At 50.8% G+C, this 17,985-nt stretch overlaps 1 protein-coding gene across 1 annotated transcript; it reads right to left on the bottom strand.

Moving 5' to 3' along the window:
- Nucleotides 1-2,380: 2,380 nt before the first annotated feature.
- Nucleotides 2,381-17,168, bottom strand: KCNJ9 (potassium inwardly rectifying channel subfamily J member 9). The gene is made up of 3 exons (XM_083715915.1): nt 16,657-17,168; nt 6,585-7,548; nt 2,381-3,262 (listed from the first exon to the last, which is right to left on the bottom strand). The coding sequence occupies exons 2-3, from the start codon at nt 7,510-7,512 to the stop codon at nt 2,934-2,936; spliced, it is 1,257 nt and encodes a 418-aa protein (XP_083572041.1). The 5' UTR covers nt 7,513-7,548; nt 16,657-17,168; the 3' UTR covers nt 2,381-2,933.
- Between the last annotated feature and the right edge of the window lie 817 nt (nt 17,169-17,985).

Below are 17,985 nucleotides of genomic sequence, written 5' to 3'. Positions count from 1 at the left end.
GTGCAATGAGACTGAGTGTTGGGGGGGGGGTAGACTGTTAATTTCATTGTACACCGATTGTACATAATAATAATAATAATAATTTACTATTTATACCCCGCCCATCTGGCTGAGTTTCCACAGCAAATCTGGGCGGCTCCCAATCGAGTGTTAAAAACAATACAGTGTTAAATATTAAAAACTTCCCTAAACAGGGCTGCCTTCAGATGTATTATTATTATTATTATTATTATTATTATTATTATTATTATTCGTTTGGAGCATGCCACTAGTCCTCATGGAGGCAGCATGCCACAATTCATATGGCTCAGCCCTTCCCCTCTGGGAGCATCACTTCAGTGCTTAACCAATCACATAGGGTTGTTGGGTGGGTTGAATGGCGGAGGGGCCAGAACCACATCAGCTACTTTGAACGCCTCGGTGGGAAAATGCAAATGGATCATAAATGCAATAAAGAAATGGTTTTGACATGCAAACTAGGCCAGGATTTTACCACAAGGCAGAGACCAGGAGAGAGACCAAGTGGGAGAGACCAGGTCCCCACTTGGCCATAAATCCCCCTGGCTGACCCTTGGGCCAGTCACTGTGTTGTCTCAACCTCACCACCTTGAGTCCCTCGCAGAAAAGGGGTGGGCTATAAATGCAAGCCATGGCAGCACCTGCACTTTGGAACTCCCTGCCACTTGAGACCAAGCAGGTGGCTTCACTGTATGCTTTTCGGTTCCTGCTGAAAACATTCATTCTTTTTTTTTTTTTGGTCTGCCCAGAAGCTTAGGAAGCTGGTGTGAATTTTAGCCTGTTTTAGCTTTTTAACTTTTCGTACATGTATCATAACCTGCCCTCCCCCCCCCCCCCCCGATTTTATGGTTTTCATAAAATTCTCTGGTGTTTAAATTTCATGGAATGAATGAATGAATGAATGAATCAATCAATCAATCAATCAATCAATCAATCAAAGCGGCCTTGAATCAGTTGTCCCTCATCCAAGATCTGATTGTGGATGAGGAAGCCTATTTGATACACAGGGCTGCCTCGGAAGATGGTTTGGAAACTTCATGTCAGAGACTGGCTGGATGAAGAGGAGTTGGGGGGGCACCAGCCGGGGAACCCCCAAGGGAACCCCCAGAGGAGTAAGGCTTAGAGTCCGGGGATTGGTGGTGGGGCACCGAGGAGAGGTCAGAGGGAGAAGATTGGCAGGAGGGCCGGATGCTTAAGGGACAACAGGCTTTAGTGAGCAGCGAGAACCTGTGTCAGAGAGCAGTTCAGACTCCGAGGCTGAAGCAAAGGAGGGGGCCAAGGGGCTGCTGAAGAATTAAGTGAGTCTCCCTGTTCTGCTGCGACAAGCTCCCCTCATCATTGTCCTCCCAGGACACGCAGAGAAACGAAAAGAGCAGAACAGGGGCCAGAGGTGTGCAGCCACAATTTGAGACTGCTTGGGAAACAGCTGGGAGAGGAGGAGCCTTAGAAAGGGGGGGGGAGGAGGGACCTTCAGTTCTGGCCACTGCTCCATAGGTACAAAATCTGCTGCAAAGTGTTGCTGAGTTGCATGCCATTTCCTGACTAAGAAACAAAATAAAAAAATTCCTTCCAGTAACACCTTAGAGACCAGATAAGTTTGTTCTGGGTGTGAGCTTTTGTGTGCATGCACCCTTCTTCTGAGACACTGAAACAGAAGTCACCAGACCCTTATATGTAGTGGGAGGGTGGGGAGGGGGATTACTCAGAAGGGGGGTGGGAATGGGTGATTGGCTGATAGGTGTGGTAAACCTGTTGATGACTGTTAATGACTGCAGTTGGTCTTATAGGAAAAAGCAAGTGCTGAGATGGCTAAAAATAGCTTTATCATGTATAATGAGAGAAGAATCCAATGTCTCTATTCAGACCAGGTCCCTCCATGGTTTTAAGTTTGGTGATAAGTTGCAATTCAGCAACTTCTCTTTCCAGTCTATTTCTGAAATTATTTCTGAAACTAGTTACAGGTAGGTAGCCATGTTGGTCTGCCGTAGTCAAAACAAAATTTAAAAAATTCCTTCCAGTAGCACCTTAGAGACCAACTAAGTTTGTTAATGGTATTGTATCTGAAGAAGTCTGCATGCACACGAAAGCTCATACCAATAACGAACTTAGTTGCTACTGGAAGGAATTTTTTAATTTTGTTTTGACTATGGCAGACCAACTACCTACCTGTAACCTAAATAAAGCGTTCACTGTCAACGGAGACCTGCATCTTTCTGCAGACCTGCATCTGACTATAATAATAATAATAATAATAATAATAATAATAATAATAATAATTTATTATTTATACCCTGCCCCAAGGGAAGTTATTTAAATGAAGGTTGGCTGGCCATCTGTCAGGGATGGTTTAGCTGTGATTCCTTCCAAATTGACAGTTCTGTGATTGTGAGGAAGGCAGGCGGGTTCATAGGGGTGGTTATTGGCCCGTCTCCCATCCTTTCTCCACCCCCTTGCAAAAGACCGCCCCAGGGTCTCCCATGTAGTTGGACCACCTCCAGGATCCCCAGTCAAGACTCCACCTTCCTTGTTATTGCCCAGGTTTATTGGCTGGCTGTACAGAGACAAATGTCAGGGTGTGTGTATGTGTGTGTATGTGGAAGGCAAACCTTCCCAACCCCAGGTCCTCCCCGACAGATGACAGCTCCCTCCGTCCAAAATCCCGGCTGCTGGGCTTTGGAGTCTGACGATATCTGGAGTTTTGGGAGAACAGCTAGTTTTTAAGGGGGTCATTAAGAATCCTTTTCGGGGGCCCTTCTCTGGTCCGTCGATGAAGCCCCACATCCTCCTTCCGCTCTCCGGCCACCTGCCCTGTCGCCTCGCTCTCTCTGCGGCCTGTCTGTGCTTCCTCCTCGCTGGGAAGCGTGCCTGGAGCGGGGCCTCCTGGCCTGGCCTGGCCACCTCTCCCCATGGCCCCCTCAGACCTTGGACTCGCTCTCGGCACTGGCGAGGTTCCCGTTCCTCTCCTTGTCCGCGTCCTCCTCCACCGCCGCTTTCTCGGTGGTCCCTTCCTCCACCTTCTCGTCCAGCCGGCTGGGGATGGACCAGTAGAGGTGGGCATCCATGCGGGCGGCCGCCTCGGACAGTTCCCGGGCACTGCAGCTGGGCGTGGGCACCTCAAAGGTCTGGTGGAAGCTGTTGTAGTCCACTTCGTAGAAGCCGTCCTCCAGAGAGAGGACGGACATGAAGCGGTGGCCCCACAGGACCTCGTCCATCAGGTATGAGCTTCGCGCTTGGCAGGTCATCCCTGGGGGGGTCAAAGCAGAGAAAGTGGGGAAACTGAGTCAGGACTGGCAGGGTCACCAAACACCACCTTCAGTTGGACTGAGCTGGTGCCACGTAATGCCCTGGCACGAAACCCATCTTATATGTGGCAGTAGCTACTCTTTTAGGGACGCGGGTGGCGCTGTGGGTTAAACCACAGAGCCTAGGACTTGCCGATCAGAAGGTCGGCTGTTCAAATCCCCGTGACGGGGTGAGCTCCCATTCCTTGGTCCCTGCTCCTGCCAACCTAGCAGTTCGAAAGCACCTCAAAGTGCAAGTAGATAAATAGGTACTGCTCTGGTGGGAAGGTAAACGGTGTTTCCATGCGCTGCTCTGGTTCGCCAGAAGCGGCTTAGTCCTGCTGGCCACATGACCCAGAAGCTGTACACTGGCTGCCTCGGCCAGTAAAGCGAGATGAGCACTGCAACCCCAGAGTCGGCCACGACTGGACCTAACTGTCAGGGGTCCCTTTACCTTTTTAGCTACCCTTTGGAACTCCCTGCCTATTGCGACAGGGATCTATCTCGCATGAGCTGCCCACCGTTTCCCTAAGTCATGGGTAGGCAAACTAAGGCCCAGGGGCCGGATTCAGCCCAATCTCCTTCTAAATCTGGCCCATGGACGGTCCAGGAATCAGAGTGTTTTTACATAAGTAGAATGTGTGCTTTTATTTAAAATGCATCTCTGGGTTATTTCTGGGGCATAGGAATTCGTTCACCCCCCCCCCAATATAGTCTGAACCCCTACAAGGTCTGAGGGACAGTGGACCGGCCACCTGCTGAAAAAGTTTGCTGACCCCTGCCTAAGTCAAGTTGTCGCATCTCCTGCTGAGCTTCTTCATACGCAAAAAGCAGAGCCGGCCCACCGATGAGGCGAACTGAATCACCTGCCTCAGGCGGCGGAAGGCCAAGAGGAGGCACCCTGCCTGCCCCACTGCTGCCGCCTGAGGAATGCTTCTCTTTAGTTATACGGTACTTATTATTAGAGTTATATACTGACTGTTGGGTCCACCTATTATTATTATTATTATTATTATTATTATTATTATTCATTTATTATTGAATTTATATACCGCCCTATACCCAGAGGTCTCAGGGTGCTCCACAAAACAATCTTCTCCATCTTTTGGGTGGTCGTTAAAGGGGAAAACCAAGATAAACCAAGTGAAAATGCTATCAAAGGAAGAAATTCTTAGCCAACTGAATGTCTATATAGCCCCAAGCAGCTTAATAAACAGAAAATGGCTTCATTGTCCCACTAAATTGTGCAGCCAAGAGAGAAACTGCAGAGCACTTGCCCCAGTTTTCAAAGCATACCAACACTTTAAATAATAATAATAATAATAATAATAATAATAATAATAATAATAATAATTTATTATTTATATCCCACCACTCTGGGCGGCTTCCAACAGAACACTAAAATACAATAACCTATTAAACATTAAAAGCTTCCCTAAACGGGGCTGCCTTCAGATGTCTTCTAAAATCTGGTAGTTGTTTATTTCTTTGACATCTAGTGGGAGGGCGTTCCACAGGGTGGGCACCACCACCGAGAAGGCCCTCTGCCTGGTTCCCTGTAACTTGGCTTCTCGTAGCGGGGGAACCGCCAGAAGGCCCTTGAAGGAGGACCTCAGCTTTGACTTGAGTTTAAGCAGCAGAAGCAACCTAGCTCAGTACTGTATGCACAGACGGGCAGCAGCGGCCCTCCAGGTTTTCAGAAAGAGCAAGCAGCACCACTTCCACCTGGGACATTCTGCATGCAGAGCAGCTGTTCTGCCATGGAGGCTTTCATCTAAAAAAAAAAAGTTCTAGTCCTCATGGTTCTGATTTAAATAGGAAGCTGCCTTATACGGAGCCAGACCATTGGGGGTCATCTGCAGGTCCTTTGAGTCTCCCCCTCCCCCCCAGCCCACCCCAACCAAGCCCAGTGATCTTCAAAGCCTGACACACACACCCCCGGCACGCCATCCGCAAGCCAGCAGCCTTTGCAAGCAGCACTCAGACCGTGAGGCTTATGTAGGTGCACACAGGGCAGAGAAGGGGAGAGAAGTCAGTGCTGGAGGGTCCTGGGAGGTGAAGAAAAGGATGGGGACCCCCTGAGAGGGAAGGCCCCCCCGAAGGTTCCTGAGACTCTGGGTTCATTTGCACACCACCAGCCACAGCTCAGTGCTGTGAGAAGGACCTATAGCCTGACTCAGAAACATGAGGACTAGAACCTTGGTTTTTTTGGGGGGGGGAGGCCTGTAGGAACCAGCACTGGAGGTCCCAGGATCAACCCCCCCCCCCGGCATCTCTGGGAAGGGCTTGGAGAAACCCCAGAGTCTGAAACTCAGGAAAGCCACTGCCAGTCAGTGCAGGCAAAGCATAGCTAGATGCACCAATGGTCTCACTCGGGATAAGGCAGTTTCTGGCTGCCCATCTACTCATAAGCCTAGTTCTAGCTTAGGGACTGCCTAGGGCAGGGGCAGTAAGCTTTTTCAGCCATGGGCCCATCCACCATCCCTCAGACCATGTGGGGGGCTGGGCTATATTTTGGAGAGAGAAAATTGCCTACCCCTGGTCTCGGGCCTTCTATCCCAGCTCAGTCCCATGTGTTCACCTGCAGGAGTGTCGCTGGGCAAGGTGCTGAGGCTCCATAGGAACACGAGAAGCTGCCTTAGGAATGCAAGAAGAGCATGCTGGATCAGGCCCAAGGCCTCTCTAGTCCAGCAGCCTGTTCTCCCAGGGCCTTCTCGGTGGTGGCTGCTCCCAGACAACTTTGGAGCTGCCTCCCTGGCAAAGCTCTTTGCTGTCCTTCCCTTCCACTGGCAGGTGGAAACCTTCTTGACCAACAGGCGTTTGGGAACTGACTGCTTTTAAGGCCTGGGGCCACGCTGTTTTTATTGCAATTAATGGTGTGGTTTTAATAGAGCTCATATGTGTATATAGTTTTATATTCTCTCAATGTTTAATTGTATTTTAATAATCAAATTTTCTATGTTTTTAGCGGTTCTTGTTTCTGTCTGTAAGCTGCCTTTCGTCCCATCAGGAGAAAAGGCAGGAAATTCTTCATCATCATCATCATCATCATCTCTCTCTCTCAGCTGTTTACAGCAATTAACCACAAAACTGTACAATTAAAAACCTTATAAAAAGTGGAAAAAATCCAGACATCGATTAACCATTGTGGAAAGGTGTCCTCAATTGCGTGGACAGGTCCTGGTGGGAAAGGAAAGTTTCCAGTGGCCATATATAAGTTGGCTTATGGGTTGGATAATTTTGGGAGGTCCGCTCCCTCCCTCCCGCCCACCCTCCCCCACCTACCTGTGGCCTCCACCATCCCCTCCAGGATGACCACGATCTCAAAGTCGTCCTTCTTGAGCTGTTCCCGGGAGACCTCCCAGAAGGGGCTGTGCTCATTGATCTCATGGCTGATGATGAGCGGGGAGACCAGGAAGAGGCGGTCGTCTCCAGTCTCGAAGCCCACGTTGATGTCCGTCTGGTTGAGGGGGATGAACTCCCCTTCCTGGGTCTGCTTGGACTTGATGAGCTTGGCTCGGATGGAGGCCTCCACAATGTGTGAGTTGCGCAGGTCCCCCACGCGGAACATGAGGCAGAGGCGGTCGTCGCGCAGGGAGACCACGGCGTGCGAGGAGAAGACCAGCGTCTCGGCCCGCTTGTTGGGCTGCGAGATCTTGACGAACATGCAGCCCACCATGAAGGCATTGACCATGGAGCCCAAAATGGCCTGCAGCAAGAGCAGGATGATTCCCTCGGGGCACTTGTCCGTGATGACCCGGTGGCCGTAGCCGATGGTGGTCTCCGTCTCGATGGAGAAGAGGAAGGCCGAGACGAAGCCGTTGAGGTTGTTGACACAGGGCGTCCAGGCGTCGTCGCCCAGGTGGTCCAGGTCTCCTCGGCAGTAGGCGATGAACCACCAGATGAGGCCGAAGAACAACCAGGTGCTGGCGTAAGCCAGGATGAAGACCAACAGGCTGAAGCGCCACTTGAGGTCCACCAGCGTCGTGAAGATGTCCGTCAGGTAGCGGTAAGTCTCATGGACGTTGCCATGCTGGACGTTGCACTTGCCGTCCTTCTCCACGTACCGCTGGCGACCCCGCTTCTTCTCCGCCTTCTCGGGCTCCTCGCCCAGGCGCCGCAGGGCTGCCGGCTTGAGCTGGGGCCCCGGGACCTTGGCTTCGGGCGCCAGGGGCTCATGGATGGAGGAGAAGGCCGAGTTGTCCTTCGCCATGTTAGTGCTCGCGGGGCCCGGGCAGCGGCTCCGAGTCTGTGGAGGGGGAGACACAAGAGGCCGGGTTAGTGCCGGAAGCTGCCTGGTGCAGAGCCAGGCCACTGACTACGATACACACACACACACACACACACACACACACACACACACACAATATACGATATCTTTATTGTCATTGTCCCATGCAGAACAATGAAACAGAAAAACTACATAAAACATTCAAAAACCCCTAAAAACTCTGATACCCCATTTTAAAATACACTATACTATAGAGAGACCCCTTATGCTGCGTTTAGAACCAGAATTGCATTTGCGTAGAAACTGTTTCTCAGGCGGCTAGTCCTGGCCTTTATAACCCTTGACCTTCTTCCAGAAGGCAGAAGCTGAAAGAGATCGTTTCCGGGGTGCGCACTATCCTGCACTATCTCTGCCGCTTTCTTCTGGCACCTGGCAGCATAGATTGGATCCAAGGTGGGAATAGTGCATCCAATTATTCTCTCTGCAGTCTTTACAACCCTGGACAGCATTGTTTTTCCCCTGACCGTGTAGCTCCCAAACCACACACACAGACCATAAGTTAATACACTCTCCACAGCACAGTGGTAAAATGCCATCAACAGGTCCTTTGAGAGATTGTTTTTCTGGAGGATTCTCAGAAAATATAACCTGCTGTGCTCTCTTCATCAGGTATTTGCTGTTTTCTCCCCAGGTTAGGTCGTCTCTCAGCTCCATTCACAGAAATCAAAACACTGAGACCTGTTCCACGCACTTCCCCTCAATAATTAGTGGCTGAATATTCAGTGTTGCCTGTTCTGACTGGCAGCAGCTCCCCAGGGTTCCACACAGGAAAAGGGTGTTTTTCCAGCCTTTCTTGGAGAAGCTGCTAGTGGGGATTGCAGCTGGGCCTTCTGCATGCCAAGCAGGGCCTCTGCCACTGACATGGGGCCCTCCCTTCAAAAGCAAAGCTGGATTCTAGTCCTCGTGATTCAGAATAAAGAGTTTCCCTGAGGAGAGCTGCCTTATACTGAGCTGGACTATTGGGTTCCATCTTACTGAGTTCTGCCTCCACTGGCTGGCAGCAGCAGCTCTCCAGGATATTCCAGGCAGGGGGGTCTTTGCCCAAACTTACCTGCAGATGCCAAAGGGGACTGAATCTGGGACCTTTAGCCAGCAAACTATTCCAGCGCTCTCTTTTACATCCACCAGAGGCCAGTTTGGGAACCCTTCCCCGCTGACTCCATGCCAGGCCCACCCTGCACCAGTTGGCAGACAGGGCTATGGTTGGAGCCGGGTGCGAGTTGCTACCCAGGCAATAAGCAGACAAGATGAAACGGGAGCAGCGACGAGGCTGTCTGTTCCACAAAACGGAAGCATTTTATCTTCAAACGGTAAAAGCAGAGAAGTGTCAAAATTTGAGAATGCAATTGTGCAACCACAAGGCGGTTGTCGCTCCTTTCCTTTATTTTTAAGCCTTTTATGCCTAAATCTTCACTGTGAAAACTGCACCCACTTGCCAAATCACAACTAGTGCTCTGGGCTTGATAGAGAGACCTTTCTTGAAGTTGTGTCCAGCCCTTGCCTGGTGACACTCACAGAGGAAGATCGTGGACCTTCAGGAATCACAGAATTATAGAATCACAGAAGTGCAGAGCTGAAAGGGACTCTAAGGGTCATCTAGCCCAACCCTCTGAAGTGCAGGAATCTCAACTAAAGCATACAAGACACAGGATTTTGGCATTTTGCTCTTCACTCCAGCCACACACACCCAACCTTATTCTGGTGACCTTGCCTCTGCTCCAGGTTTGGACCAAGACTGATGCTCTGGACCTGACTTGTTTGGACTGTGGGTGTTATGCTTAGTGGCTTTGATCTCCTGGGATCAGGACCCTAGTCCCTGGGAACGAGACTAGATGCTAGAGGATGCCAGTGAGGAGCGGAAGGTGGGCTGGGAGGAGAAGGAAGGAATATTATGCTAGAATTCAAGAGTATTATTTCAAGATTCAACAGTGGAACGGTCTCCCTTGGAAGACGGTGGACTCTCCTTTAAACAGAGGTTGGATAGCCATCTGCCAGGGATGCTTCAGTTGTGAATTCTGCATTGCTGGGGGTGAGCCCTGGGAACACATACAACTCTATGATTCCATTATGCTGTGAGTTCTGTGGCCCCTTAAGCGCTTGCAGGCTTATTGTGGCACCAGATGACATGGAGAAGAGTCCAGGTTGTGAACCCATAGCCACTGAGAAAGCAGCCCAGGGTCCCACAGCTGCCTTTGTGGCAGAACAGGCCCATTTAAGGTCCTGCAACGCTCTGTTCTGTGAATGTTTGATGTAACAGACCAATGGTGTCAGCCACTGGGCCCCGCAGGGAACCCTGGAGTCTCCAGAAAGTGCTCTGTTAATTGTGCTTGCAGGAACATTAACTGCTCCCAGGAAACATTTTTTTTGCTACCATTCCTGCACCCACTTCGCAATTCATCGCGGGCCCAGCATCGCCCATCCCTATTCCCAGGGATCGCTGGCTGCAGAAAATATCATCTTCATGGTGCTGCCCCATGGAAAAACATTAGCATTATTTATCCTGCTCCTGGCGTGCGCCTGTGTGTTTTTAAACTGCCTGCGTGGGGGTGTGGTGTGGGACCTGCCGATGCTAAAACTGGCATCCTTTTCACATGGTGGGTTCAGGGAGAGGGTGACGTGGATCGGGGGGGGGGGGAGGCTCTCACTAAGTGGGTATTGTGCCTAGACAGGCATCAATTTTTTAAAACACACACACACCTACCTCTGCAGGTGTAAACACAGGAAAAGTGGGGTTTACGTAACAGCCATGTTTCTCTGCACTGGGAGACATTGGATGCTGGAATTTACAGAACAGGGAGCCTCTTCCTGCTGGCTTCTGTCGCTGGGATTCTTGAGCTGTGATTCCTGCACAGCAAGAGGCGGACTGCATGGGGACCCCAGCTCTGCAATCTGTGATGCTAAATTTATATCCCGCCCTCCCTCCCAAAAGAGCGCAGCGTGGCAAAGCCCAAAAAAACTAAAGGGAGCGGGGAATTATTCCAAGGCACACAGAGACTGAGAAAGGGCTTGAAGGAAAAGGATGGTCAAAAAGGCAACGTTCTGGATCAGACCTGTGGCTCATCTAGCCCAGCATTCTGCCCTCACAGTGGGCAGTCAGTAGCCCCAAGGGGAATCCCAAGAGCAGGATCTGAACGCAATAGCCCTCTGCCCTCCTGCGGTTTTGAGCAACAAGGCTATTCAAAAGCACGGACTGCCTCCATCTGTGCGGGCAGACATGGGCATTGTGGCTAGTAGCCACTGATAGCCCTCTCCTCCACGAATGTGTCTAATCCTCTTTTAAAGCCACCCAGGTTGGTGGCTACCGATGCCTCCTGTGGCAAGGAGTTCCACAGCTCAACTATGTGATCTAAGGCTTGCATACTTCAAAATCTGAAGTTGCAACCACGAAGCCTAGAAACTTGGCCTTTTAAAAAATGCAAAATGTAAGCCTTCCCCCTCTGCCTCAGTTTGCTGTTGTGGAATAAGTTGCAAACACCACTTATAAAGTTTCAAATCACATGCTTATTTCCCATGCGTGTTTAAAGGCTTGTTCCAGGTCTTTAGACTGGAGGAGGAGATCGCCCAACTCCCTCCCAGGCTACCTGTCCTGATCTGGGCCCACGGATCTGGGCCTCCCTCAGCAGGGCTGGTGGCAAAGCTGCGAGGAGAGCGGGTGGGTGTCTTGTCAAGGCCCAGATGGCTCGGCTGATTAAGCACGGCTCTATTTTTAAACTGCGTCCGCAGCAATAATTGAACAATTGCACCCGTTCCTGATAAACCGTGTCTGTCTTTGGTTATTAATAGACCGTGTTTGGGGAAAGAGGCCACTCTCACCTGAGAATGTGTTCATAGAGTATTATAAGGTCGGGGGGGGGACCCTGAGGGTCATCTAGTCCAACCCCCTGCAATTCAGGATTCACAGCTGAAGAATCCCTGGCAGGTGGGCATCCAACCTCTCCTTTAAAAGCTCCACTGAAGCTTTTTGCAGGGAGGAGTCCAGAGTGGAGGACCCAAATCAATCGATTTAAATGGCAATAAAAGAGAGTCTGACTAAATATCATTAAGAACTTTCTGCCAGTAGGAGCTGTTTGACAGTGGGGCAGACTCCCTCAGAAGGTGGCAGATTCTCCTCCCTTGGAAGTTTTTAAGCAGAGCTTGGATTGGCAGCCTGTCAGAGATTCTTTAGCCGTGGTTCCTGCATTTCAGGGGGTTGGACTAGATGACCCTTTGATGCCCCTTCCAAACCTGTAATTCGACTGTTCTGTAAAAATGATGCAGAAAGGGGATTGAGAGAAGTTTTGCTTTCTTAGGATACCCGAACTTTTGGGTCAATTGACCGGCAGGAGTTTCAATATGGAAGAAAGATTGTGTTTTTTTCAAAAGGGTCAGAATTAATTTACAGGATTCACTGCCTTTTAAAGCCCAACCTCACAAGGACACCCCGCCTTTCGTTTTGATGGTTTGCAGGTAGACTCTCTCCCCTCCCCATAGCGCAGAGCAGAGGAGGCCACGTGCTTCTCTTACGTCAGACGCAACGCTAGGAACAGATTGCTGCAAAGTTGGCAAGTGCTTTAACTCACAGGTCTGGGGGCGAAGGTCCCAGGTACACCTCCCTGGGCCCAACTCTGCACCCCAAGGCTGAGCCCTGCATATCCAGGCCCTTAGAAGCCCCTCTTGAACCCTTCTCTGCCAGTGAAAGATGGAGGTGCCCAAAAAGAATCCAGGTGGGGTTTTTCATGTGTGTTGTTTTGCAGCTGGATTTCCTCCTCTTCCTGACTTGCTCCTGCATTGCATTCATGCCCCCATTCCTATCTGGGACCCAGTCCATGCCAGCACCCTGGCAGAGAGAAGACTGGGTGGACTTCAGCCCCCTCTCCTGTCTCCTCATAGCGAGACTGGCAAGGAGAAGGAGGAACAAGCACACCAAGTAGGGTAGCCCTGGGGAGAGGGGTGTGTGTGTGTGTGTGTGTGTGTGTGTGTGCATGCGCATGCGCACAGCACCCCCTGATGCGCTTCAGCTGCAACCTCACATGCCAGCCCTGGACGCTGCCTCTTATTTTTGAGCCGTGTTCAGGCTCCCCTCCTGAAGCTCTCTCCATGGTCCTGATTCTTTGCCCATCAGCCTAGGCTCCTGGCTGGTGGTCTTTGGTAGCTCAACCTTGCTGTCTGCTGGCCGCTGCTTGGAGGTTCATAAGAACCTAGGAAGAGCCTGGCTGCTGGATCAGGCCAAAGGGGAGAGGGCATCTAGTCCAGCAGATGCCCACTGGGGGAAACCCACAGGCAGGATTCCACCACGAGAGCCCTCTCCCTTCCTGCATTTTCTAGCGACTGGCATTCAGAAGAATCGCTGCTTCCAAGTGTGGCAGCGGAGCAGAGCCTTCAGAGAATGGGGGTGTTGAGCCCCCAAGGAGTCCCTCTATTTTCACTGGGAACTGGGACACAGGAAGCAGCCTTAGGCCGAGTCAAACCACTGAGGCCCACACTGCCCAGTATAGTCTGCACTGACTGGCAGCAGACAGGAAAGGGCTCTTGCGCTTGGGTCCAGCTTGCAGGCTTCCCAAAAGAGGCATCTGGTTGGCCACTGTGAGAACAGGAGGCTGGACTTGACAGGCCCCCTTCGGCCTGATCCAGCAGCCAGACTCTTCTGATGTCTTTATGGAACCTCTGGGCCCAGAGGCAGCCTATCTGAACTCCTAGGACCTTAGGTGGATTTGGCTACTGTGAGAACAGGAGGCTGGACTGGATAGACTCGCTTTGGCCGGATCCAGCATGCTTTTCTTACGTCCTTACGTCTTTAATCCAAGGATAGCTGCTATGATCTGACTGCAGAGAGAGAGAGAGAGAGAGAGAGGCTACTGTCTGGACTCTGAGGGTCCCCAAAGCTTTAGGAAAAAGGGGGTAGGAAGCCACAGGGAGGCCCCCCCCCGCCAATCCATCAAACCCCCTATGCTCCCACTACTAAGGATATGGGTCCTATCCTGAATCATCTCCCGATGCTGAGCTGAGCTTCCAGGATCCATTGGAAGCAGAACGCCATAGAAACTGCTTGCAGCCTGTGTCAGGATTTAACTGTTTGCAGTTGCTGGTGGGTGGGTGGGTGGGTGGGAGGTTGTTCCCAAGCCCTGAGACCTTCCTAAGAACCGCCAGCCCCATCCAACACACAAATGTTCCTGTGGAGAAGAAAAGGTTCCCTGCTCTTGCCAACCCACCAACATCTGGCCTTGCCTGGCCCTCAATTTGCAGCCTGACTGCCCCCCCTTTCCCCCCTTCTCTCCCTACATATTTTAATTTCCTTGTTAAAAAATGAAATGCACCAGGAGGGGATGGTGTCCCCGCAAAACCACCATGCCTCTTCCTGCTCACCCGACTGATCAATTGTTAGGCACAAGGATTTGCAGATAGAATAATAGAATTGCAGAAAGGCGCCCAGGGGCTCATCTAGTCCACCCCCTGCCATGAGGACAGGGGTCCTGAAGGGCTGTTGTTCAGTGGCAGCCCAGAAGGTGATGGGTTCAAGGTCCAGCGATGTCTCCAGGCAGGAGTGGGAAGGTCTCTTTGTTTGAAACCCGGGAGAGTTGCTGCTGCTCAGTGTGGACCAAGGGCCTGACTCTGCAGAAAGCAGCTTCTTAGGAGTTCAGATGCCCTTGATGTTCAAAGAATTAGGCCTTCCTTGGTCTCTCTGCTGCTCCTCAGCCTCTCCTACCTTACAGGGTTGTTGTCAAAAGAATAACATTATAGGGAAGGACTGGCGTCCGTCTCAGTGTCAAATATTTTCTTTGCTGTTTTCATCGATGGGACTGGTTGCTTTTTCTTTTTCTGCTGGTCTTGATATTTGCTTTTCTTTAAATTGGATTGCATGCATGGCTTTTTAATATTATATGGATAAATTGTTGTTTTACTGTCTGGTTTTAAACTCTGCATATTATATATTTTTATAAGTTACCTTCGGTTTGTTGTTGTTGTTTTTAGAAAGGCAGTTAAGAAACTGACTGACTGAAGTATCCATAATAATACAGAGGATTTAAATATCTATTGGGAAGTGACTGGTGTCCAAAACCCAAATATCTCCACCAGCCCTCTTCCTCCCTCTGGCTGTCCTGCCTTGCAGGGTTGCTGTAAAAGGAAACAAGGGAGCAGGTCCACATTTATCGGGACAAGAGGCTTCAGTTCAAAACCCAAAACACCCTTGAAGCCTGCAGGGCCCCCCTTCATGTTATATCCCTCCATCAGGCTTATCCTACTTTGCACGGCTGGTTTTGCAAAGATGAGATCTTAAAAATTTACATATTTATGAAAAGAGAGATCTTGGTTCATGCCCCTGGCTTCTCAGGAAGTTTGCAAGAGACCCTTTAAAAACTCCCTCTCTGCTTTTGCTGCCTCAAAAAAGTTGTTATGGTCAGGATAAAACAAGGCATAATAAGCACATACAATTCTGTGATTTTTAGGGAAATTGACCTTTCTCCCCTGCTCTCCTTTGCCCTTTCTCTCCCATTCCCCAGTCTTCCCTACCTTCCATGGCTGCTGTTTTCAGAATTAAAACAGGAGATACCGTTGATTTTTACTTTGCAACTCACTCTGGAATTGCCCTTGCAATGGAGAGTGGGGCATGAAAGTTTTAAATAAAAATAAGTTTGCAGATTTTACGGAAAGGAAGCATAAGAGGTGGGAAGTGAGACATGACTTTCCCTCCTCATCTGCTGTTAAGGCCTCACAGTATACTCCTCAACTCAGAACCATGAGGACTGGAAACTTGCTTTATGTAAAGGGGAAGAGCTACTAGCTCAGTGGTTAGAGCATTTGCTCTGCAGGCAGTTCAAGTTCAATTCCCAGTGCCTCCTGCTAAGGCTGGGAGAGACCCCGGAGAGCGCCTGCCGGTCAGTGCAGCAAGTACTGAGTTAGCTGGACCCTAAGGCTCTGAATCGGTATAAGGCAGCTTCCTAGATATATAAGCCTAAACTGAGGAGACTGGCTATGGCAAGTTTCAGGGCAGGTAAGACACAATCATAGAGTCAAAAGGGGCCATAAGGGTCATCTAGTCCTACCCCCTGCAATGACAGCTGAAGAATCCCTGATGGAGAGCCATCCAGCCTCTGCTTAAAAACCTCCAAGGAAGGAGAGCCCACCACCTCGTGAGGAAGTCTGTCCCACTGCCAAACAGCTCTTGCTGTCAGAAAGTTCTTGCTGATGTTTAGTCAACATCTCCTTTCTTGTCCTTGGAACAAGCCGGCTCCCTCTTCTATGTAACAGCCCTTCAGATAATGGAAGATGGCTCTCATATCTCTTCTCCAGGCTAAACATCCCCAACTCCCTCTTTAGGGAAGCTTTTAATGTTTGATGCATTACTGTATAAATAATAAATTATTATTATATTATTATTATAAGGCTTGGTTTCCAGACCCTGGATCATCTTGGTTGCCCTCCTCTGAACAACCTTCCAGCTTCTCGATATCCTCCTTAAATTGTGGCGCCCAGAACTGGACACTGGACTCCTGGTAGATTCTCGGCCAAGGCCCAAATAGAGCGGTATGCATTATTCTCTGGTGTCTGGCTCTTAACCAGAAGGTTGGTGGTTTGAGCCCACCCAGGGACACCTGTGGGTAGGGTTTCTGCATTGCAGGGGGTTGGACTAGATGACCCTTGGAGTACCCTTCCAACTCTACCATTCTCTGGTTCTCCCCTCCCCCCCTGATTTGCTCTCCTCTACACATCTTCCAGCTTGTCCATGAGACCTCCACCCCTCTCACAGGAACAGAGGACGCTGCCTTCCTTCTACTGAGTCTGACCATTGGTCTACCCAGCTCCATATTCCTACACTGACCGGCAGCAGTGGCTCATCAGGGTTTCACCAACCCTGCCTGGAGGAGATGCCCCAGGGGGGTTGAACCAGAGACTTCTACTTGCAAGGCTGCTTCCCCTGAGAAGGTTATTCTCTCCCTGACCTCCTTCCCAGCCCACTCCCACCCGGGAAGGACCCCTGCCCGCGATGCCGCCACCAGCTCGTTTCCTTGGCAACCCGGTCCCTGCATCCTCCTCCTCCTCCATCCTTTGCTAAGGCCGCTGGGTCCCTCGAGGGAGCTGTCCGCTCACCTGGTGGTGCTGAAAGCGTCCTGCCTCTTGAGGTCAGCGGCGGCGGCAGCAGCGTGGAGAGCGGAGAGGGAGGGCCGGGCAGGATCCGTGGCCGCCCCCCGGCGGGGCCCATCTCGCCCGGGCCCCCCTGCATGACATCCCCGGCGCCTCTTGCTCCTTCCCTCCTCCGCCTAAATTTAGCTGCAGCTCATCAGCCCCGGAGTCAGTCTCTCTCCCTCTCTATATATGGGAGACTCCCCCCCCCCAACCGCGTTCCCAGGCACCCTTACTTCCCGGCCGTCGCCAAGGCAACGGCTCTGGACGTCCTTTGGCTGGGATGCTAAATGGTGGCGAGGCTGCACCGTCTCGGCTTAAAGAGAGAACCGGGAGGGGGAGCTGTGGCGGGCGAAGCAGAACCAACATCGCCGCCCCCTCCCCGAAAACGCACGACCAGGCATGATTTTGGAACTCGCCGGAGGGTGTCGCTGAGGGTTGGGTGTGTGCCGAGTGTCGCTGGGGGGGAGAAGGAAAACGACAGGCCACCAGCCAGTCACGCTCTTATAGAATCATGGGATTGTGGGGTTGAAAGGGGTACCCGAGGGTCATCTAGTCCAACCCCCGTCGTGCTGGAATCACAGCTAACGAATCACTGATGGGTGATCATCCAGCATCTGCTGGAAAACCTCCAGTGGAGGAGAGTTGTTGTTGTTGTTGCTGCTGCTGCTGCTGCCGTTCATAGAATTGTAGGGTTGGAAGGGAACCCCAAAAGTCATCTAGTCTAACCCCCTGTGATGCAGGATTCGCAGCTCAAGTATCCCTGACAGGTGACCACCTGATTTAGAAATCTGCAGCGAAGGAAAGCTCACTGCCTTCCAAGACTTTTGGTTCGGCCATCAGCCAGTCACTCTGTTGCAATTATTTATTTAGTCTTGATTTTAATAAGAATTGAACAGAGAAAGTGTAGGTGACCAAAAGAATCAGCTCACATTAAGAGTCGATAACCATCTATCCCTCCCTCTTAATTTAGACATATCTATAGGTATCAGCTCTTCAGATGCCCAGATTGGCACAAAATGAAATCCACGTCTGTATGAAATAAGTTCCAAGGCTGTCAGGAGCGGTGGAGGCACTCAAATGGTTGCATAATGGATGGTGCATAAATTGTCCTTTCTGCCTCAGAGTAGAAGGTCTCTTGGAAAGCCAGTGTGGTGTAGTGTCAGACGAAGACCTGGAAAACCAGGGTTCGAATCCCTGCTCAGCGATGAAGCTCCCTGAGTGACCTTGGGCCAATCACTTCCTCTCAGCCTAGCCTACCTCACAGGGTTGTTGTGCAGATTAAATGAAGAAGAA

This window comes from Podarcis gaigeae (genome assembly GCF_964106915.1).
Source record: "Podarcis gaigeae genome assembly, chromosome: 16".
Taxonomy (NCBI): Eukaryota; Metazoa; Chordata; class Lepidosauria; order Squamata; family Lacertidae; genus Podarcis; species Podarcis gaigeae.
The sequence above is the reverse complement of the archived record's forward strand: the minus strand, read 5'-3'. Positions and strand labels throughout refer to the sequence as shown.